The sequence below is a fragment of the Nesoenas mayeri genome (assembly GCF_963082525.1).
Source record: "Nesoenas mayeri genome assembly, chromosome: 3".
In the NCBI taxonomy this organism is placed as follows: domain Eukaryota; kingdom Metazoa; phylum Chordata; class Aves; order Columbiformes; family Columbidae; genus Nesoenas; species Nesoenas mayeri.
The window spans coordinates 79299632-79322689 of record NC_137544.1 but is presented as its reverse complement, the minus strand read 5'-3'; the positions used below and the strand labels follow the sequence as shown (position 1 = coordinate 79322689).

Below are 23058 nucleotides of genomic sequence, written 5' to 3'. Positions count from 1 at the left end.
TTGGAAGTAAATGAGGGAAAGGGAGAGAGAAATGGCTATAAATTTTCTTTTTCCCTGGTTAACGCTATTTTCATACTCATTCCCCACCTTCCCAACCATGATATCTTACTTAGAAGTAGTTGCTCCTCCAATCAGCAAAGGAATCTTTATTGCCAATCTCTCCATTTCCTTGGCGACAAAAATCATTTCATCCAAAGAAGGGGTGATGAGACCAGACAGGCCAATTATATCTATTGCAAATTTACAAACACACATACACAAAAGGTTTAGCAAATCCACTCTAGAAAGACACAAGTTATTACAGAAAGCATTTCTTTCATGCACCAGACAGAAAATAGTGAGATAAAAAGCAGGGCAGTCAGTAGTCTAGAAGTGAGGTTTGACCTAATTAGAAAGTGAAAGCTTTCCAAGAATGAAAGTGATTACAAATCCCCAGTTTAAGATATTTCTCAAACAGCCTTCACAGCTGCTGAACACCTACTGCTCTACTTTCAGCAATAAATATACGGTACTTCTGATTAGCAAGCTTCAAACCTCAGAAGTTCAGCACTGAGGAGGGAAATGAGACAAAATAATTATCAGCTCCTAGAAACAGTAAATGCTTTCAAACTTCACCACCTATGTTCCACACAATTCATCTTTTCCAAGATGCAACAGACTGTTTCAAAGCAACTGCATCTTGTTTCAGAAAGTTCGTAATTTATTAGAACGGTCCATTCCTGATTTCACACTCACTGATCTGGCAGGCTGAATGCCAAGTTCTTTTACTGATTTAAGACACAACATGAAGTTATTTAACTTTTCCGAGTCTCCATTTACCCATCTGTAAAACAAACACTAAAGCATCTCTTTTGGAGTTGTCCTTTTGATACAGGTTTTCAGTTCCTTGGGCTAAGTTTCACGGAGGTGCCAAATACTAAATAATTGCTATCGTTATTGAAGAAGTTCTGATTTATCTGCAGGTAGGCTGATGAATCATATCATGGGAATGCAAAGAGCAGAAAAAAAAAAAAAGTGAGTGGGGTTTAAAATCAAACAATTCAGGAGTACTAATGAAATCTCTCTATACCTGCTTTGTTCTCAACAGCAGCTCTCAATATCTTATCACATGGAGTCATGACTCCTAAATCAATAACTCTGTGAAAAGAAATGAGATGACACAAAATTTTTTTAAAAAACAGGTCTAATTTCTGCTAAAGGGCAAATACATTGCTCTTACTGTAAACAACTGACCTAAAACTGAAGTTACAATTTAGACTTTTTGTCTGTTTGTTTCTCTTAAGATGTCTGTTGGGAAATCTAATATAAGAAACACCTCTGAGTCTGGCAAATTTTCAATGAATCAGAGTTCCAGATGATACACTTGAATGTTCTTATCTACTCTAAGAGATATTTTTTTTAATCATTTTTTAGTGGTTGTACGGAGTCTGGCTGAGATGGAGTTAATTTTCTTCACAGCAGCTGGCATGGTGCTGTGTTTCAGATTTGTGACCAAAAAACAACGTTGATAACACACTAATATTTTAACTACTGATGAACAGTGTTTGTCCAGTATGAAGGCCTTCTGTGTTCCTCACTCTAAGCCCCCAGGGAATAGACTGGGGAATGCACAAGAGTCTGTGAGTAGAGACAACCAAGGAGATGACCCAAACTAACCAAAGAAATATTGTATGGCATATGATGTTGTGCTCAGCAATAAAAAAGGAGAGGAAGGGGTTTAGCATGTTAGCTATCTTTTGCTCAGGAACTGTCTCGGCATCAGTCTACCCATGGGAGGTGGTGAGTGATTGCATTTGCATAATTTGTTTTGTTTTTTTCTTTCTCACTTCTTCTCCTTCACTTGTTAAAATTTTTTATCTTCACCTACAATTTTTCTTGCTTTTATTCTCCCTTCATCTTTCCCCATCCCACTGAGGCTGGCTGGGTGGTACTTTGCTGCCTACTGAGGTTAACCAACAGCAGTGGCATTTTTAAAATTATTTGGGCAATAATGAACAGGTTTTGTGGACATCGTACCTTATGTCAGGAACATAAGATAATTCATATCAAGGGGTTTTTGTCTCATTAAAGCACATGTTTTATGCTTTTGCATCTTAGCCACTGCCAAAGTTTTTATGTATTTTTTTTTCCAAGTAAGCCACCTCAGCCTGCTGGCTTCATTCCGCCTCACTCGTACTCATGGTGACAGAAAACACTGCCTTCAGTTCACTAAGTCTAAATAAAGCTCAGCAAGGCCTGAAAACAATCATCAGCATTTCAAGAGATAACAAAACAGACTGCACTGCATATAAACAGCACTTCTACTGGCTTCAGCTCTTTATGTGTTAAAAATCAAGAGATCATTTGGGCTCTTTTTAGAGCAAATTACAGAACCAAGTCAAAAACAAAACTAAAGGAATAAACAGTAAGACTGAGTTCAAAGCAGATTCAGCTTTGCACAACATTTCACAGACACTTGACAATGAGCTCTGATGGAAACATGACTGTTCATTCCAACACTGTTGCCAACCCTGCTGCATGTACAGAGACCTTGAAAGAGCTAACTTTTCTTGAAGTCTCATCTTTTGAAGCTCAAAATTAGGATGAGAATATCTTATTTAATAAAACACACCCCAGGAAGTTTTTAAAACCTCATAGTTAACAAACAGCTTGAAAAACATACTAAAACATTCATTGGAATCTTACAGAACTTCCTTCTTGCCAACACAACACACAACCTACCTGCAGTCTTGTCTACTGCAATTTCGTATGTTTTCTTCAGACATTATACTTATATGTTTAAGACATTCTTATTATATTTAACTAATATGAAACTAATACAAAAATTGACACTCTCACCTACGTTTTGGTTGGTGTTAAACTGCATTCACCTCAGATACCAATTTATGAGGAAAAAAAAGTATTAAAGGAGGAGGCTATATTCCTTCTTGCCTCAATATTGGTAATAGCTGGTATGATCTGTATTCCAACCACAACTTGGACAGCTCCCAAGAAATGCCCACCCCTATTATCACTACAGCTGCCAGTAGCCTAATATATTAATTAGCTGCCCTTATACACTTACATTCCCAACTACCTGATGTTAGTTTCTTTACCTGAAGTTGTTGCAGGCCAGTACGACTCCCACAATGTTTTTGCCGATATCATGTACATCTCCTTTCACAGTTGCTAGTACTATTGTACCATGATAAGGATCCTGAAAGTCCAACAAAGAACACAAAACTTAAATTACTTAAAAGCCTCAGTATGTTTGCACAGATCCTTCAACAGTGCAATCCTAATCCATGACCAAGACTTCTATTGTACTACAAGTAATCGTCAAGTGCAGTAGAGGTAATACAGTCAATATTAAAAAAATATTTTAAAAGATCCAGGTAATAAGAACTTGCAAAAAATCATTGAAGATTGCATGGATGGTACTAAAAAAACGTTTAAAATAATTTATAGATCTGCATTTTTTCATCTGTAATAGATAGTATTTTTTGCAGTGCAATAGCTGAACTCCTAAGGTACCTTGGCTCCAAATACAAACCTCACCAATAAAGAGTTTTTATAGATTGAATCTTTAGAACAAAAGGGTACAAACACTCATAATTACATGCCTGTTCATGCATCAAGAGAAATCTTTCAATGTAACGCAGAGAAGAATGAGGGGAATTTAAAAAAACAGAAGAGACTAATTTTTTATGCAACATGAATAGCAAGGGAGACATTTCAGCGTAGTGATCAGGCTGCTTCAGAGTAAGCTGAACAAGCAGGCTGGCAGAAGCACGGGAACTGTACTGTCACAGACTGGTTCTAGGCTAGATGGCATCCAGCCCTGACAAACGGGCCCTCTCCGCAGGGCAACAGTGAACTTCCTATGGCAATTCCCCACCAGGACACAGGCCTTGGCGATAGATTTTTAGTTGAATAACTGATGGTGTCATTTGGAGCAGCTCCAGGCTATTGCAGTGCCATGTCTGAGCTGGTGCAAGATCAGATGCCAGTAGCAGATTACTTAAATTACACAGAATTTAAATAAAGTGGAAACCGGAGCATATTCTGTTTGAGACTACAAAACTTCTTCCGGCCAGTATCTCATCTCATTTGCAGATGGCAGAACTGGAAGATTAGATTCTTCTATGAAGCATGTTATATTTCTGGATAGTACTGAGTAGTTCTCTGCGCTTCATGAACCTACATTGCCTTCTGTAGTTGCAACTTTCTGGGGGAAAAAAAAAATCTTAATATATTACCAAGAGTGATACTAGAATTGCCCATGGTCCTAACACATTTTTACATTTGTTGAACAAAATCCCTGGATCCCCACCAAAGCAGCTGTTTACTAAGATCTAGTATCTTCCCAGTGGTCCTGTTTTACCAGGAGAAGACCAGGGAACAAATAAGGCAAAATGGAGGTCCGTAAGTTAGCCATCTCAGTATATCAATACAAAAAATGAAAACTGGGGAGATTAATCCAAGACCGCGGGAAAGAACAAAAAGCGTTGTCCATATGCATCATACCCAGTAACTACTGATGATTTAACCAGTGACTGATATCCAAGAAAGAAAAATGGATGCATGCATAGAAAGTAAAATCTGTGCAGAGCAGCAGACAACATGGGCCAGAGCACATGCTATCTTAAATAAATCCTGTTTAGGGCACACTGTGATTTCAGCCGTCTCAAGCAAGGAGGTCCTCAAGTTCTGGGCACACATCCAAAGGGCTTCTTTCTAAAAATCTTGATAGAGATCCACAGCCACCACTATTTATCCTCAAGTGTAGCTATCAATGCTCTGCATTTCCAGGCAGTCTGTGACTAAAACTGTCCCGGAGGTTGCAGTAGCCTGGGTAACATCAGCCAGATCAGCCACCAGAGGCTGCAAATTGTTTTCCTTCGAGTCAACATCTAACTTTGGAGATAGGTGCAGCTGTTTTTTCCTCTCTCAACAATTCTCTAAAGAGTGACTACATTTTCTTAAGAGGAAGGCACTACGTCCTTTGCCCAGCAGAAGGCAGAGGATGCAGAAGGACAGAAGCCCTACTTTTTCCCTCCTGCTCTCCTCAGCCACACAATCTCTCACTGTCTCTTCAGAGTGCTTGCCATAAGTTTAAGAACCTCTCAAATTCCACTTCTTTTTAGCCAGAGAATTAAGTGCCAGAGGATTCACAGTAGGTCCTGATCCAATGCTCATGGAAGCAACGGGATCATGATTTTCACTGACTTTGAATAGCATCAGACCAAATCAGAAGGTGCCAAATACTGGCATTGTCATCTGAATTAAAATAAAAAAGAACAGCATGAGCAGGAGAGGGATGACGCATAGAAAGGTGACTCATGACAGCCAGAGAATAGATCTGCTTCAGATACTGGAGAGAAGACACCTTCTTCATATCCAGAAAAAGCATGGGAAAAGAAACTCAGCATTCTCCTTCTTCCATTAAGATTAGTAAGGTTTGGTTATCAGGTCATTTTTCTTTCTAAATTATTTGCTGCAGAGGTTAGAGAAATTCTGCCTTTTTTTGTGTGTGTATGTGTGTGTGTGTGGGCGCATGTTAAATACCAGATTCTGATAACAGCTATTGTCTCTCAGAATTCATGAAGACAAGGTAAGGCTCCACAGCACTGAAGAAAAGTAGATGTACATCAAACCTAAATTTGATAGTCAGACAAAAATAAGGGAAGAAAAATATTTAACAACAAAAACCATAAGCACCTATCACATTATAAATATAATAGGAAATGTAGACCTGAGTATTTTAAAGGGAATTTTGTCCAATTCATCTGAACTCTCTTTTCTACCGACCAGAATCTCTTATCAGTATGGAGAAACAACAGACATTGCATATCTTCATTTTCTAATGCTCCAATCACATCTTCCATTAACCAATTTTGGAAGAAATTACTTCAAGTATATGCACAGGTAGTTGATAAACCTATTCTCAGGCATCACCAACTGTTGGCTGTGAAACAGGAAATGCTATGAATGAAAGGCCCACAAAGATCTGAAAATCACTGGATATTTTCAATTGTTTATATTTTATATACTTTATTAAAAGTATTTTTTAGAAACTGGTAGTAAACCACACATCTGAAAAGACAATTATATTCAGATCCTGTTTTGATAAGCAATTGTCCCCTGCCATTTGGTCATAGCTACAAGTGCAATGAGCATTCTATTTTATCATAACAAGAGGTCTTAAGCCATGATCTATAAAGAAAAAAGATGGAAGAATTCAGTTTGTTTAGCTGAGAGAATAGTCAGGGCTAGGGGGAAGGGAAGAGGTGAATACAGAGAAACATGGTAACAGGCTTTGAACATGCAAAAGGGAGCTCCACAGTTCACTGAGGACAGAAGTAGTAGAAACAAATGGCAAAATTTGCCATAAAGTTAGAAGTACCATAAATAAGTAACATTAGAATTAAAAACCTAAGCAAATACAAGAGAAAAGTACCATTGGTATAAAAAGTCTACAAAGGCTTATGGCATCCTTCAGGAAACTTGTGACAACAGCTTAAGCACCCACTAAGCAGAGTTCCACAAAATCTGCACTTTATGAATTTCAGACCCACTTCAAATTACGCCAAGATTGTCAGTTTCCATATGACTACATCAGCTCTCCAGCATGAAAGCTGAATAAACATCAGGAACAAAAAATAATTTCCATTTTTGTCATGGCATGCTAGGAAGGAGTTACAGGACAAAGGACTGTGTCTTGCCTCTTCCTCTGTGCTGCCTTGTTCAGCTCTCCTTTCCTCTCTTTCTTTTTCCATAAAGGGAATAAGGTGGCCAACTGCTTTCTTCATAACTCGAGCAGACTTTATCACCTGCACAGATAAAGAGAGTCGGGGGATATAAACAATAAAGATCACAGAACCACAGAATGGCTGTGTTTGGAAGGGACCTCTGAAGATCATCTAGTCCAACCCACCTGCTAAAGTAGGTTCACCCAGAGCAGACTGCACAGGAATGTGTCCAGGTGGGTTTTGAATGTCTCCAGAGGAGGAGACTGCCATATAGGCATAGCCTCAGATTTCTCATAGCTTTCTTCTATACCCATTCAAACAATAAATGCAATTTCATTGGCAAACCCAGATTCCAGCTTTGGAGAGCATTCTGTGGTAGCAGGCTGCTGGCCCTACTGGACTAGGGGTCTACACATGACACTTGCTTCCACAGTGAAACCTCTTGGACCACTCATAATAGAACTGGAAGCTACAAACAGGCCCGGATTTGGAAGATGCTAAACACAGCCATTTTTATTTGGATCTTTTCTTTCTCTCTTAGTCCTTTTCATGGGCCCAGACTTAAAACTCCATTTCGAATAAAGCAAAAACACTCAGGAAGAAAGGAAACAAACATGTAAAATAACATAAAGAAAGCCAAACTCCAAAGTAAAGAAAAAAATAGGACTGCTGCTTAGGAAAATACATTAAATTGCCTTCTCATTACCTGAGGCAGAAACATCTTTCCAGCACCAAAAAGATCACCAACAATTTTCATGCCATTCATCAAAGGCCCTTCAATTATATTTAGAGGTCTAGGGTATTTTTCCTGATTTAATCTTGCTTCTTCTGTATCTGCAGTGACATACTTCTCAATGCCCTGGGAAAAAAAAATGCGCAGCTTTTATCTTGCTAGAAATAAAGCTTTTATTTAGTTGCTTTGCCACCCCCAGAAAAAAAAAATCACAATGAAAGCAAACAGATAGTTTAGATACTGCTAGTCTTCAAGAATACCTCAAATGTGTATTTAAAACTGGTTTTCTCAGGAAACAAAACACTACAGTTCTTAGGGCATATAAGGGTATTCAGAGCAAGAGTCAGTACTAACAAGTTTGTTTATTTCGTTTTCTTGTTTATCATAAGAAAATCCAACATTCAAAGATTGCTTCCTCAGCACAAGTGTCACTCAATGCAGTACTGTTAAAGGACCCAAAAAAACCCCTAGAAAGTAGAAGGAATACCTTAGAAATTAAAAGCAGTATGTTACTACCAACACTAATGGAATAAAATAATAATGGTCAAAGCCTTCAACTTGTGAAGTTCAAAGTCAAATCACCCCAATTTTGTGATACTAAAATTAATTACCTTGATTAAATACCTTAAATATATTATTTATTATTAATTAATAGCTTTCAAAAGAATGGCAGTTGAAGATTTTTTAAAGCTAAAGGTGTCCCTTAAAATCTGAGCTGAGATCATGTCTCTGAGACCTGATGGGCAGGACAATGTTCTGCACAGACTCACCTTTATGAGAGCATATTCCAGCCTTTCCTCCACAGAGCTTTCCCGCCACTCATCAGTCTGTACAACTTTTTTTCCTCCTTGGGCATGATTCTGAAAAGGAAAGATATCCATAGAAGCTTAAGGAGAACTATGAACTTTACTTTTAGAAAAGCGAGGATAACTTCAAGTAGTGACCCATAACAGCATTTTAGGTTATTTAACAGGCTTTTTATATACATGCAAATCATACTGCAAACACTTGTGATGTACTACAAACACTTAGGAGGGTCTACATCCAAAAAAGTATATGCCTCAGTGAAGATATAAACAAAACAAAGTGGAGAAAAAAAAAAATACAGGGAGCAGTTTAATAATTTTCATGCTCTTAAAATTGATGAAATGACTAATCCTAAGGGTTTTACTTCTGGGAACATAATTTAAATTGATTCCTGGCCCACACACTACACTTAATTTTAAAATTCTAATTAATTTGGCACTTATTCAGTTTCTGACAGAATAGGTTACATTATTCCACATCACAGATGTGTTTTCAACCAGGCGGCCTACGGAACTACTGTTTCTCAAGCACACAGACCATCCCAAACCCTCGCGTATTCTCTTTGCCTCACACTCACACTCCCCTTTGCTATGCGAAGGCCAAAAGGGCTTCACACAGTGCAAGAAAGCTTGTAAGCACCCACCCCAGGAAGGCTCCTGAAGAGCACGCTATCCACTGCTTCAACCACCGTACTTGCGCCAAGTAATTTCTTTTCCTCCCTTGGAAGGAATGACTCGCATAGTCTAGTACCTTTCAGTTCTTAGGAACCTTTGATACTTCTGAGTGCTTATCAGCAAGTTTTTAAAGATAGAGCCATGGGAAAAGTCATGGAAACAAGATCTCTATTCATGAGAAAAGACAAGGAAACAAGAACTTACTCATGAGAACAGAAACCAAGTTTTCATTCACATTTATGCGAATGTTAGCTAATTTCACAGCTTCTTGTTGCCAAACCTTACTCCACTCGTAGGTGTGGTTTGTACAAAGGGAATGAAAGAAGTAGGAAAACGTCGCCCAGAGAGGTTGTAGAGTTTCTGTCCTTAGTTATATTAAAAAACAAAACTGGACAAGTCCTGCTCTTGCTGACCCTACTCTGAGCAGGGGGGTTCTACTAGATGATCTCCAAAGGTCCCCTCCCACCTCAGCCCTTCTGTGATTCAAGGAAAAGGTACCAAGTGCTCCTCAACCTCTGGCTAGACACTTTAGCAAGGGAACAATTCCAACCAAAAAATTACCAATGAAGCTGTAGGATGGGCATGCAGGGAGCACAGTGGCAAACACTACATATGGATCTTCAAAAACAGGATGAGTACCCTGCATGATGAGGATGAAAAACTGCCTTTGGAAGCACAACTCCCATTGCCATAAGTGGGACAAAGTTTCAGTTTGAGAATGTTTGCAGCTACAAACTTTACAGAAAATGTGGGGGTTTTTTTAATCTCAAACTTCCAATGAAGACTGATCTCCTAAATCTGCAAGAATCAAGTTCCTCTTTTCTCCCCACAGGTCGAGCATTCAAAGAACTGGCAAGGTACACTGCTACTACCTGAAGGAACTAGGAGGAAACTTCCCTGGCAGCCTATTAGAGGTGCAATACTTGAAATGCAACTGCATATTCTATGTTCTTTGTGCAGAATAAACTGCAGTGATTTGAAATAAAAAGAACATATGCACTTACTGACTAATAAATAGACTTTAGTGTTTTTAAAAAAACCCTGTAGACAAAGGAACTTAGAGCCATTCAATTCCACTATATCAGAGGAAGGTCTGAGTAAGTATTTTAAAATATGACTCAATCGACAAAACCTCATCTAACAATCCTTCTTGTTGGCTTGTGACTCCCTAGTTGGACTCTTACATTTGTCCAGAGCCAAGATGAAACCCAAGTCAGCATGCTTACGTCCAATGAAAACCTGAGAGTGGTAGTATTTTATGTTAAATTTTAATAGAGCTTTAAAAAAGTTTTGAATCAAGAGTGTCCCTCTCTTTTTTAATTGGGAGCTGTTTTACTCCCACAATAAAACTACCACCATGAATAAGACCACAGACTGCAACCATGGCTTCCCAAACTTCTAGACCTAGAAGGAGTCATCATCCAATTCCATTTCTAGTTTTCATGCTCCATTAAAACTGACATTCTACCTTCTGCAGAAACACTGCCTAGGCAATCCTTTTCTAATTCCTGTTCATTTTTCCTTCCTCTTTATGCAACCCTGAAAACCCTAATGGTAAAACTCACTTTACACAGACAAGATCACACCCAGGTGAATTGCTTCGACACTAAGAGCACCATGTAAAATAGCCTAAGCACAAGGGATAGGGACAATCTTCCCATACTGATTTTCAACATGTTGCCATTGTTCCTAAAATGCATACACCTCCATAGGGCAAACTACAAACCAAATGAAGCTGTGCACCAAAAGAATACCTCCAGGAGCACACATACTTTTTGTGCGCTTAAATCTCAGAGCCACCTAACCCAGAGAGATTTTTGCTGTGTGTTCTGTTCAGAATAGGATTTCACCAGTCATCTCATGGCTGATAATCTAGAAACCCCCAAGTGTGTAACCTTTTGTCTTTAATCATCACAGTCATTACAACATCTCAAAACCACTAAATGGCTGATCCTCACTCCTGATATGAGTTACATGAACTGGAAGCCTATGGTGCAGCCAGAAACTGCACAGCCAGAAGCTGCAAGCAACTATCTCACCTTTTCCATATACTCTAAGCAAAACACCACCACCAGAGAGACACGTTTACTCTTTGTCTCCTACAGTGTAATTGTCAGTTAAGCTCCAGCACCAAGATTTGCTTTGATTTGCATCGGCCTTTTCTGTTTTTTTGGTTAGTTGTTTTGTTTGTTTGTTTGTGAGGGTTTTTTTGGTTTACGAGGGAGTCTGGTTGGGATTTTTTGCTTATTGGTTTTGGGTTTGTTTTTCTTCAAAAGAATGCCTACACACCTTGCTCTCCAGAAGCATATGAAAAACTCTGGTGCAGGACCTTTCAAGGCACCTATGAAACTGGAGAGGCTCAAACTATCAGAAAGTTCACATTTTATTATCTATTAGTAACTGAACCACTTGTAATATCACTAGTAAGTTCTAACACCCATGGTTAGATTGACAGGTGCAGTTTATAGGCTGTTTTACCTATCATCAACAGGGAGGTGTTAAAGCCCAGGTGCTAAGCTATTCAAAGCTTAAAACTGGAAGTCACCTGAGCATAACGTAGAAGTTTCTCTGTCGCATCAGGGTCTTTGTTCCAGATTAGATTCTCACACAGCTGTAGCAATTCCTTGTGGATATCATCATACACTGGCAGATTCCCAGCATTCACAATTCCCATGTCCATGCCATACTGAAAAAAAGATATACGGAATCCCCCAGCCAGGGATGTCAGATATAGTACTTACTGCACATCTGCCAACTGCAAACATCTGGAAGCGAAAAGCACATCATACCTTAATTGCGTGGTAAAGAAACACCCCATGCATTGCTTCTCGAATGGCATCCATCCCTCGAAAGGAGAAAGACAGATTGGACAGACCTCCACTTATCCTGGCTCCTGGCAGTGTTTCCTATAGGAATTGCACATAGATTTTTTAGAAAAGTGCTTCCCAAAAAGGAAACCTAAGCAAAGTATTCAGTCTATAAAACAGTCAGCCCCTGAGCTGCCGTGCATTGGCTACATGCCTTTGCTCTCTTCCCTGTTCCAGATCCTTCTAGTTACTCAAATTCATAAAAAGCAATGCAAATCTCTGTAGAAAAAGATACAAGTAAAAAGATGCAGGGATACAGCCTTGTTATGTGTAAGCAACAACTGTGGTTTCCATAGTCACAGGTGCTTTCTAAACGTATCAGTCTTCCCACAGCCGCATTCCAGATTTTCCCCATGCATGCCTACTTAGGGCTCTCCCATCCCCCACTCTCCTGGAAAAGGAGTAGCCAGCCTGACTGCTTGCATGTCTCAGGAGCAGGCTGTGGCTGAGCAGCTACTGCCAAGGGTGCACCCTCCCTTCCAGAAGCCCTGCAAGATGTTCAGGCCCCAGAATGCTACTGACAGAGCACCTCCAGACCAATCAGGCTGCCTCGTGAAACACAACAGTGCAGCTGCCTTGGCCATATTCAGGTGATGCTCTTCACTGCAGTACTTCCTTACACACATTTTGGCTAAATAAAAAGTCAGGTTACTGAATAAATCTCTTCCACAGTAATGGAAATTTCATTAATTTTAAAAGGCAGCTTTCACCAGCCTTCAAAGAGGTCCTTTTAGATAGAACACAAATGCAATTGCTACCTCATTTAATTAATATACTGTATTTACAGTAGAGATAATGTATTGAAATGTATTTATAGAGTTCTTCCACTGGAAATGCAGCAATACTGTGGAACCGCTACACTTCAGAGGAACACATCCCTTGCTAATTTAAGATGCGTATCATTTTGCAGCAGTGTTTTGTTATTATTTGGGGGTGAGGAATGTTTTTCTATTTTGTAGTGGTTTGGGTTTTCAAGTAATCTCAGAAAAACACTTCAAGTTAAAACAAGCTTACTTTTATGGTTTTAGTAGCATTGATAAAATTAATGGCATACAGGTTATGTTCTTCCATTCCAGTTCCTATGGTCAAAATATTAGGGTCAAATATTATATCATTTGGATTGAAGTGCACTTTTTCCACAAGAAGGTGATAAGCTCTGGAACAGATTGCAATCTTGGTTTCTGTTTCTGTGGCCTAGCAGAGAAAAAGAATTCTGACATGAAGTTTACAGACAACATAAAAAATAAACCTGCTGAGAAATCATTTACGGTTCCAGTTACTTAAGACTGAGAATTTGAACATGACAAATAGTAGAAAAGGATTATACATAAGAATTTGTACTAAAAATATCACCACACCTGTATGTGGAGTTTTGACTCAATTCATACAAAACAATTTTGTTCCCCAATGTTTCATCATCCTATGCGAAGTTTAGTATGTGGTTTTTGATGTAACTAGACTAATTCGCAAAGATTCCACTCTCATGCAAAACTCAGTTTCTGAACTAAAAACAAACTTCTATGAAGAAGAGTTCAGCATGACTGAATAGCAAGAGACACATCCCTGCGCTAGCAGAGCTACACTTAGAGGAGTACATGGGTTCCTCAACCACGTGAGCAGCATAAGGGTTACATATCAGGCTCAAAGCTATTGCTTAGACTATACAGACCTCTTTGAATCACCTGTGTCAAGGAAACAAAACAACTTTGTCTTGCACAAGAGTAAGTAATGCTCATACTCCAGAAGGAAAAATACCTCTCCTTTAAAGGTACACTCACCTGCCCCATTTCATCAAAAGCCATGACAACCACAGCTGATCCATACAACTTAATTTTCCTTGCTTTCTCCAAAAAGTCTTCCTCACCTTCCTTCAGACTGATGCTGTTTACAATGCATTTCCCTTGGCAACATTTCAAACCTGCTTCGATCACTGAAAAATTTGAGGAGTCGATGCATAATGGCACCTGCAAATAACAGAGAAGTAAGCCAGGGGAATACATACAAGTTATGAATTAGAGTTCCACGTGCTGCTTGCCCATTTGGACATAAAAATGCACACAACAATAATCAGCATTTATGAATAAAAAGTTTCCAGATGGTATTTGTAGATTCACTTTGCTATAAATGCAAAATTCGGAGCAAATTTAACTCAAGAGCTTCTATGGCAACTCTATCACATATCATATAGAGACTTTTACGTCTCCCTGTATTGTCTTGTGTTTCTGAATTAGATACTCAGACTTATAGAATGCACATTACAGAAGTATCTTTTAAAACCATCCTATATTCAAAGCAATTTTAAGTTTTGTGGAAAGCAATACTGTTGTGCACTGCCAATATATAAATCATGGCTTATAGCTGCTGCAAAAGAAACCTGCATTCAGCTTTTCTAACCAATGAAAAGCACTGCCATGTATTTAGCTGAAATCAGATACAGAATATTAAAAACCTCTGCTTCACCCAAAGGCCTACTCTATAACAGTACCTTTTCCTCTTGGGGAACAACTATGTCTGCTTATTAAGCACCTGAACTGGTTACTAAATAAATCAATATCAAAATTTTCTGAAGGGCAATTTCCAACTCAATAAATCATTCTTTATTGTGCTTTGGAGTGGCTCGATTACAACCTTTGCAATATCAGGTTCTGAAGAAATCAAGTTACAAAATCTGGTCATTGCAGCAGGGCCATCCAGCATCCCATCATCCATATTGATGTCAAGTACCTGGGCCCCCATCTCAACTTGCAATTTGGCTATACCCAGGGCTTCCTAAAGAAGAAAGTCAAAAAAAACAAAACAACAGTCAGTAGAAAAAAGCTTAGTCATTCTCAGGATAACATTTCACTTCTGCAAAATGAGCATGCAGCCAAAAATTTAAAAATCTATTAAGACATTCCATAAGAGAAAAAAGAAATGGCCATGATCCGTGATGTACAACAACATACTAAAGTTGTTAGTACAGCATAACTGATAACTAATTTGTTCATAGAAACATGACTCAAGAGACCTAATGTGCCAGTAGTGCCATTGATTTTAGACCACTGGCCATATGCTTAATTGAATGATTTAAAATTTGCAAGGTAACAAGGACTTCCAGCTGCACAAGATCACAGGAAAACAGTCTGTTTGATGGTATAAAATAAAGGGCTTGCATCACAAGTTCTGTTGTTTTATAACGGAGTACTTAATTTCTGAAGGTCATTGGGCATTTTTTTCCAGCTGCAGAATAATCACCAGGAGAAGGAAAGTACAAAAGTTTTCTGTCTAGCCCACATTAATATCTGAACACCTATGTCTGTTTATTTTCTCTTTTTTGTCACTCTGCAGACTGAGGACACAAAAAAAAAGTAAGTTTCTAGTTGCTCAGTCCCCAACAAACTGTGTTTAAAGTTTCATGACTTCTAGGAGCTTAAGAGTCAGCCTTCCTAAAAAAAAAAAAAACTAAGGCTTTAATTTTGATTGCATCAACTACAACAGCAGAGCACACTTCGGGGCACAGCCTGAGTTCTGAAGAAATATCACTTTACTATTTGTTTGAATGTTTCAGTAACAATTGATAGCAGTACTGAACAAGCTCTCTAGCCTTTTCATTTCTGCCTTGCAACTGTTTCAAGGCGGCAATTACCTTCTGAGAGACTTTCCCGTAGCAAGTCTCACATAGCATGATGGAGCCAGTGATCAAAGCATAATATATAAAGATCGGATGCAACCATAATGCTGACTAGGATTGGAGAAGGGAGGGAGGGCTGCACAGTGGCACAATCTATCCCAAATCCAATGTACCCCACACATAAGAAGGAGAGATTACCCCCTGCTTTCCTTCCTCCTTCCTCTGTAAATCCACCCCTAGATACAGCACAGACTAGGACATTTGCTAAACCATCATCATCTCTGCAACTTAATTAAAAATGTAAAGCCATGTTTCCTGTAACACTGTAACACTTGTGGTAAAAAAAAAAAAAAAAACTCTTGTAAAACCCTTTTCACAAATTTATTAGGACCTGGTAAGCACAGAAAAAAAGGACAGAGAGAAAGTAAATTCTCCTTGTTTTCCTAGTCTTGTAACTGGTGTAGAATAGTGCTTTGTGCCAGCAAAACAAACAACTAATAACACAGTCCAATGAAGCAATGAAAAATCAGAGCATCAGCTATAAACATTATTATTAAAATGTATACTTCATAGTTGCCTGCCATGATGAGTTTAGCAAACTTCCGTGATCCTGCAACATTGCACCGTTCACCGATATTAACAAAGTTGGTATATGGCCCAATCCTGAATGGCTCCAGACCTTAAAAAAAAAAGATATTTTTAAACATATTTGTAAAAACAGAAAAGAAAAAAAATGCGTAAAAATGACAAAAGCCCTTTTCTAAGCTGGGAAATAGAGGTGTCTCTCTCTTTAAGAAAAGTGATTCCTCAGCACATCAGGGTGTGCACAACACTAATGAGTAACTAGCAAAGAAATGCAATGAAACAACTTCCAACACATATGCCAAAGGTTTCTATCCTTCATCAATTACAGTCAATAATTTACCTGACCCATAAAAAATAACAGTCAATTTGATCAATATAAAATGGCATGTAGCTACAATTGTTTGGGCATCTATGGGTATGCACATAAACACGTACTTCAACTTACAGTTACCTTATCACAGAATCACAGAATCGACTGGGTTGGAAAAGACCTCAGAGATCATCAAGTCCAACCCTTGGTCCAACTTCAGTCCATTTACTAGATCATGGCACTAAGTGCCATGCCCAATCTCAGTTTAAAAACCTTCAGGGACAGTGAGTCCACCACCTCCCTGGGCAGGCCATTCCAATGCCTGACCACTCTCTCTGTAAAGAATTTCTTTCTAATATCCAGCCTAAATTTCCCCTGGCAGAGTTTAAGCCCACGCCCCCCTTGTCCTTTTGCTAACTGCCTGGGAGAAGAGACCAATCCCCACCTGGCTATATTATCTCATGACTCTACCACCACCTAAGAAGCAGCCGACTGAATTGACTGACAAACGAGATCAGCTCTTAACCATGTACCAAAAGTCAGAGAAACAAGCCAACTGGGACCCCTGGGTAGCAGAAAACTTGGAGGAAAACAAACCTTACAGCAGAAGAGAATAAGATAATGCATGAAACCACAGAACAACTATGATTTATTTAATTCATGGTAAGCTGAATTGAAGTAGAGACTAAAATAACAGCCCAAAAAGAAGGTTTTACTTGGATACATGTCCAGAAGGCTTAGAAGAAGGCCTGGCTGAGGCATAGACAGATCTAGACTTTGCTAAAACAAAAGACACTCTAGAACTGGATGTATTTCTGAAAAACTGTGCCAGTACAACTGGATCAACAGCTGAGGCAACACAGGGCAACCATCTTGCCCCAGCTCTGCCTTCAGGTGCAGTCAGATTACCTGAACTCTCTGTTGCAAAGTGAGGATAAAGATACCATTACAAAGTGCTTGAGAATTGCAGAGTAAAACGTGCTGGCTTGGTTACATTAAAGAAGATTGTAATAAAATGTTTCATTCATCTTTTGGCCCAAGCAGAAAGATTTAGAAGAGGTTACACATCCACAAGCTTGCTGGATTCAGGTAGAACCAGAAACTCATATTGCCATTCTGATCAGCCGAAAACGGCAAATAAATTGTAAAGGAAGGTTGCATGAGTTATAAAGTTCAAACTGTTACACTCCATTTTACCTGACAGCAGCATGTATCCTTGAGAGAGAGCAGGTGGAACGCGAGGCTTACAGAATTTCACTGCTTCAGCAATTTCCCTGTGTTACAGAAAGAGGAAAGTGAAGAGTAAAGCTTTTGATTAAAATTAAACCACTCCAGACAAGACTCAAGCATAACATACCAGATATATACCTACACCCAATTTAGCCCTGTAGTAGACATGACTTATTAGCTTGTTTCACTTTGTATCGCCGAAGGCAAAAACATACTCCCAGAAGATCCTATCATAACTACTTGCAGGAAATGTACAAAGCTGAAGATTTATCAAATACAGATTGTGAGATACTATGTCAATGGGATACTTGATGAATATGAGAACCAGTCCTCAACCACACTGACTAACTCTATTCACGAGCAATTGCTGACTGCAGGGAAAAAAAAGGGACAAACATTGTTCTGTGCTGAAACGTGTTTCTCAGATGCCAGAATGACTCGTGGTGTTCATGTTCCTTCTACCATCAAAGGAAACATTAAGTTTCACCTGTGGCTAAGAGGGCCAGAAAATAAATAATGCACAGTGTACAGGAGCAGAGACAGGAAGTCTATTCTATCCGAGGGTAAAGAGGGAGGAGTAATTCCGAAACAAATTAAGATGACAAAATAGCAGAGATATAATCCTTCTTTGAACCATGCCTCTACTCATTCTGCAACAATACACATGGCTATGAAAGCTGGGTTATTTCTACTCCATATATTGCTGCTATTGGCACTCAAGTGATCCATCTTTTCAGGAAATTCTAAAACAAGCCAGGGAATATTGCTCCACAGAAACAGCACTTAATTTATCCCCAGTGCACCTAAAGTTGTAGCTCATGAGGTACCTGATATGTGCTGGCGTAGTACCACAGCAACCTCCAACTATGTTAACCAAGCCATCCAAAGCAAAATTCTGTAAAAGGAAGGGAAAGAGATTTTGTTTCACATTAAAGGCATCTTATATATATCTTTTATATATATATAAATTTTTTCTCTCCATATATTAAGCAATTCATGGGGATCACAAGAAAATAAAGTAAAAACATCAGTACTATTTTTTTTCTCTTTAGGATTTGTTTTGAGATGTGGATTCTCGAGGCTAACCAGCAATTTCAACACCTAATTTTAGGAAACTACGTTTGAAACTGGCCTATTTTTTACTGAAGCCCCAGAGGAAAACTTGGATGAGTATCAAAGATTAGTCATACTGTATTAAAGAAAGGAATTAAGGTGCAGCAGATACTGTGTTCTCGCTGACACACAGCAGCTCCAGCCAAATAGTTCTGTCTTGCACAGATCAAGTGGCATGTGGAAGGACAACCTGCACTGCTACACCAACACCGTTAGTAGTTTCTATACACATAACTCAGTAAAATTCTGCCAATTTGTAAAAATCACTCAGCTTTTTCAACAGTTCCCAAACATAAAAGTAAGAACACGGGAGTGCAAATGAGTAACATCCATAGATCAAGCTGCAAGAAAACTATTTAGTATAGGACACAAAAGTAATTAAGGTTTTCAGAGTTTCATATGTAGTTTTTCCTAACCTTGTATCTCAGAAGCACTATCATTCGGCAAATTGTATATAAACTATCCAAGTGATATACAGAACCATCTGAGGAAAAAAATACACACCACAATACTATAACATATACACGTAAAATAGAAGCAAAGGATTCTTGTCTACTAGTATGTCAGATATGACACATTCACGAGAAATATTTCATACCTTTATATGCTTGGCAGTCACCTCTGGAGTTTCATCATAACCACCAAAAGTATTGGGAAGACCTTGAAATGCAATTTTTCTAGTATTACAATTTATTTGGAGCCCACAAGAACAGAATTAAATTCCATAAAAGACACATTTAAAGTAGCTACACTTGCATGCAGACTGAAATGCCTCATCACCCTTGCAACCATTACTTAATAGATTATTAATCATGCAAGAGAGCATTCTGGGTTCACTGTTACAGAACTAACAACAGTTACTTTGAGCAACTTAAAATATTCTTAATCTCTTTAATAGTAAAAATCACCTTTTCAAGCTAATTCAACTCTATTCTTGCTAATGAGGTGGAACAGTATAGTTACATTTTGTCTGCCTGTACGCACAGGAACATGCACCAACACACCTGCATTGGGGTAACAGATGATGTAGGCTGTTGTACATTTTCCAATTGTTTCAATGAATGGTCGCATTTCAGCTGCCCCTAAAGCACAATTTAAGCCGATACTGGAAAATAAATTTTCAATCATTATTTTGAGGTAAAAATTACTTTTAACACACAAAACAGATGAATGTTAGTGCTAACTCCCACAATCATCCACAACAAGGCCAACCCCATCTTCGATTTCTTTAATCATCACCATCATCAATACAGCAAGACTGCGCAAAAGGAGAACCCACCGGAGGAAGAAAAGTGTAAGGAGGAGCGGGACTGGACTGAACTGAACTGTGAACAGTAAATCAAGATTTCATTTCAAAATACAGGAGGAAACTGGCAGCATTTTGACAGCAACTGCAGCAACACAACAGCTCTGTATTGTCTAGGTGAGAGAGAGAACAAGTGGAATGAAAATGACAGACTGGAAAGGAGATGAGCTACAGAAGTAAGTATGAAAAAGGCTGAAATATAAGACTTCCTTCAAGCCACTAACTCATCATTTTCTTTAAAAATTATACATAAACTATGTCCAACTTGGAAAAAAAACTAGTACCTCCCCAAAGATGCCTCATGTCATAACTAAGCTCAAGCAACGCAATCTGCTGTATCTTAGTAACCTAGATGGCACTACAGCAGAAGAATTTTTGCATGAACAAGCTTACAGGACAATTTTATCATTATAGGAAGAAAAATCATGTTTTCTTTCGTTCAGTGACAGATACATAAATGTGACTTGCACTCAAAATGTTTACACAGATATTAAAAATGGAAATTTCTCTTTTTGAAAGTGTAACAGAGATCTTTTACCTATGTTTTCTGATCTCTCTGCACCATTCTAGAACCCAATTATGACCACTGCGAAACTTGAAAGGTGCTCACAGTGCTGCTTCAAGATGAAAATGTAAAAAAAGCTTTCTCCTTTCCACGAATAATGGTCTCAGAAAGGATGCAGGCTAACGCACTGAAACAGGGATGGGTAGCAACCACATCTCCCAACTAACTGACCCACAGAGGCTGCCTCAGGGACAGCTAAGTTAATCAAGTGCACATATGCCCATTTAGTTTCCCAGACGTGAAAAGCAATAAAGCCCTGCCCAGGATTGGGAGCACAAAATGGTTTTCGACTTTTTTCCTGTTTTCAAGGAGTGGGCAGAGGCTTGGTAACTGCACATGTACTAGCAGTAAATACTTACAGCCCAATTCACTTGTAGGACAGAATCACAAATCCTTGACATCCAAGGGGTTCACAGCAATATCCAAAACCAGGATCATGCAGTCACATACCCAGACCAAACAATACACAGATGCCTTCTTCCAATAGCTTAGGTTTGATTGTTCTTGGTTTTCTAATTTTTTTGTTTGTTTTGGTTGTTGTTGTTGATTTTGCGGGGGGGGGGGGGGGTGTTTTGGGTTTTTGTTTGTTTTTTTTCTTTTTGGCAGGGGGGTATATATTTCTGATTTTTAAAAACAGCCAGCTCTACCTTTGAATTGCTTTTTCTAATAAATATTATATGGGCTAATCTATTTAAACAGGAAAACTTTAAAAGAACCCTTTTATTCTCATTTCCCTATTCAGTGTTTACACACATTTAAATCCTTCACACAGATCCTCTGGATACAAATGCACAGTTACAGCAATGAGGTTCTGGAAATTATTTCAAAGTGGGGGCTTACCCCTCAGGAATTTTGAAGCAAAATGAGGTAAGAGCTGTTAACAAATCTGTCCTTGTCAAATGCAGATGAATACATTTACTACCGTTGAGTCATTTAACTTACAAGCTTCCAGCACACACTCACCACCCACTCTTTTTAAGCTCTCTCCTGTATTAGGCAGCTTCACCTTGCCCTTCCACATTTAATATCCATCTGTCTCTGGTTCTGAGTACAAACTCACCTGTCATTCTCTTTGCCTCACCTTACCAGAGAGATAGTGCAAAAGCAGCCAGTAAGCTCACCAAACAAGCACTTCTTGGTGTTCTCACTTGACTTACTGGGTACTGGCCCTCCAGACTGCCTGAATGACTACCCACTACAGGGGCTGCTGACAAATATATCTACAAGCATGACACCATCCAGGCGCTACCTTTTGCAATACCGCCACGTCAAACTAAGCAGAGACATGCATATTGATTCAGAAACAAAAAATACCTTCTGTGGCCAGTATCATGTCCTCATGGCACTCAACAGAATCACGAAAGAAAAAATGCAAGAAAAGCAAACCATTAACCATGCCTTAAAAGCCAGCAGCCTTGAATCAGACTGCTGGTATGCTGTCACTGCTACCCTAGTGTCATAACCATCACACTCTCATCTTCAACGTCATCTCCCTCACTCATTTCTTCACAGCAGTCATGCATCAGCTCCTATGAAAGCTGAGGCTGCAGAGTGCCCTTGGGACCAGAACAAACACCACATGAGGGCCCTAAACTCAGCGCACATCTTCTTAACACTACCACAGCAGAAACAATCACAGGAGCTGAGATAACATGAAGGGAACCCATGCCACGTATGAGCACCTTTCATGGCAACCAGCTTGCCACACTTTTCAGCACTTACAAAGCACAGTTCACGCGTTTCTCAGCTACCATCTATATCAACCAGACACAAATCGCACACTTTTTAGAGGGCTCCAAACCAAACTGACTTAAGGATAGCACATCAGCCTAGACAGGACATACAAAACCCAATTAGAAACACATGAATATATATTAGATGATCCCTAGGATGCCGCTACTAATCAGCTTTTTCACAACCCTAAAGCCACTCTCTACCAACCTGGCAACAGGAACAATGTTAAATGCAATCTGCTCCTGCAAATAAAACCCTTCTGCCACAGTGCTGTATAGTCGCCTTCGCATGAATAGGAAACAGACCCTAAACATTCAGACCCATAAGATAGCTTTTATGAAACATGGTTTCATAAATTCTTGATTTCTGCTTCGGTGCCCTTCTCTCCTCTTCAGAGGCACGAGAGTTATGAGCACGATTATCTGAGACAGACTCATGCCAAATATGGATCACTAGGCTGTGACGCTGAGACAAGGAGTGAACTGCCACCCTGTTCCAAGAGGCTCCATATGTTACTTCTGGAGCACCGTCTGGTCAGGGAAAGCAGAGCCTCAAGGGCAGTCAAGAAAGCTGTGAATTCAGTCTTCTGCTTTTGTATCACTGAGATGACAGACTGCGCGTTTTAGCTGTAATTTTGTCGTAAAAACAAACAATGGCTCATCACAATGTGCATGGCATGCACTGCTAACAGTGAATTAAGTATTTTAAGTTAGAATATTCTAGGAAAAAAACACCTATTTTCAGTGTAAGTTTTTGTGTGAAGAACCAGTAAAGAGGGAAGAAGAGGCAAGGA

The 23058-nt window shown here is 39.1% G+C and overlaps 1 protein-coding gene across 1 annotated transcript in view; it reads right to left on the bottom strand.

Moving 5' to 3' along the window:
• MTR (5-methyltetrahydrofolate-homocysteine methyltransferase) overlaps positions 1-23058 on the bottom strand; it is a gene marked incomplete at both ends in the record, with an annotated part of 48810 nt that overhangs the window by 11731 nt on the left and 14021 nt on the right. The window contains 16 exons of the mRNA XM_080342249.1: positions 110-230; positions 1070-1137; positions 3096-3196; positions 6705-6812; positions 7438-7590; positions 8235-8324; positions 11491-11631; positions 11735-11851; positions 12827-13006; positions 13591-13776; positions 14441-14581; positions 15989-16101; positions 17515-17591; positions 18375-18442; positions 19259-19320; positions 19665-19765. Of these exons, the coding sequence (XP_080198375.1) occupies positions 110-230; positions 1070-1137; positions 3096-3196; positions 6705-6812; positions 7438-7590; positions 8235-8324; positions 11491-11631; positions 11735-11851; positions 12827-13006; positions 13591-13776; positions 14441-14581; positions 15989-16101; positions 17515-17591; positions 18375-18442; positions 19259-19320; positions 19665-19765 (1827 nt within the window). The remainder of the gene's footprint in view (positions 1-109; positions 231-1069; positions 1138-3095; positions 3197-6704; positions 6813-7437; positions 7591-8234; positions 8325-11490; positions 11632-11734; positions 11852-12826; positions 13007-13590; positions 13777-14440; positions 14582-15988; positions 16102-17514; positions 17592-18374; positions 18443-19258; positions 19321-19664; positions 19766-23058) is intronic.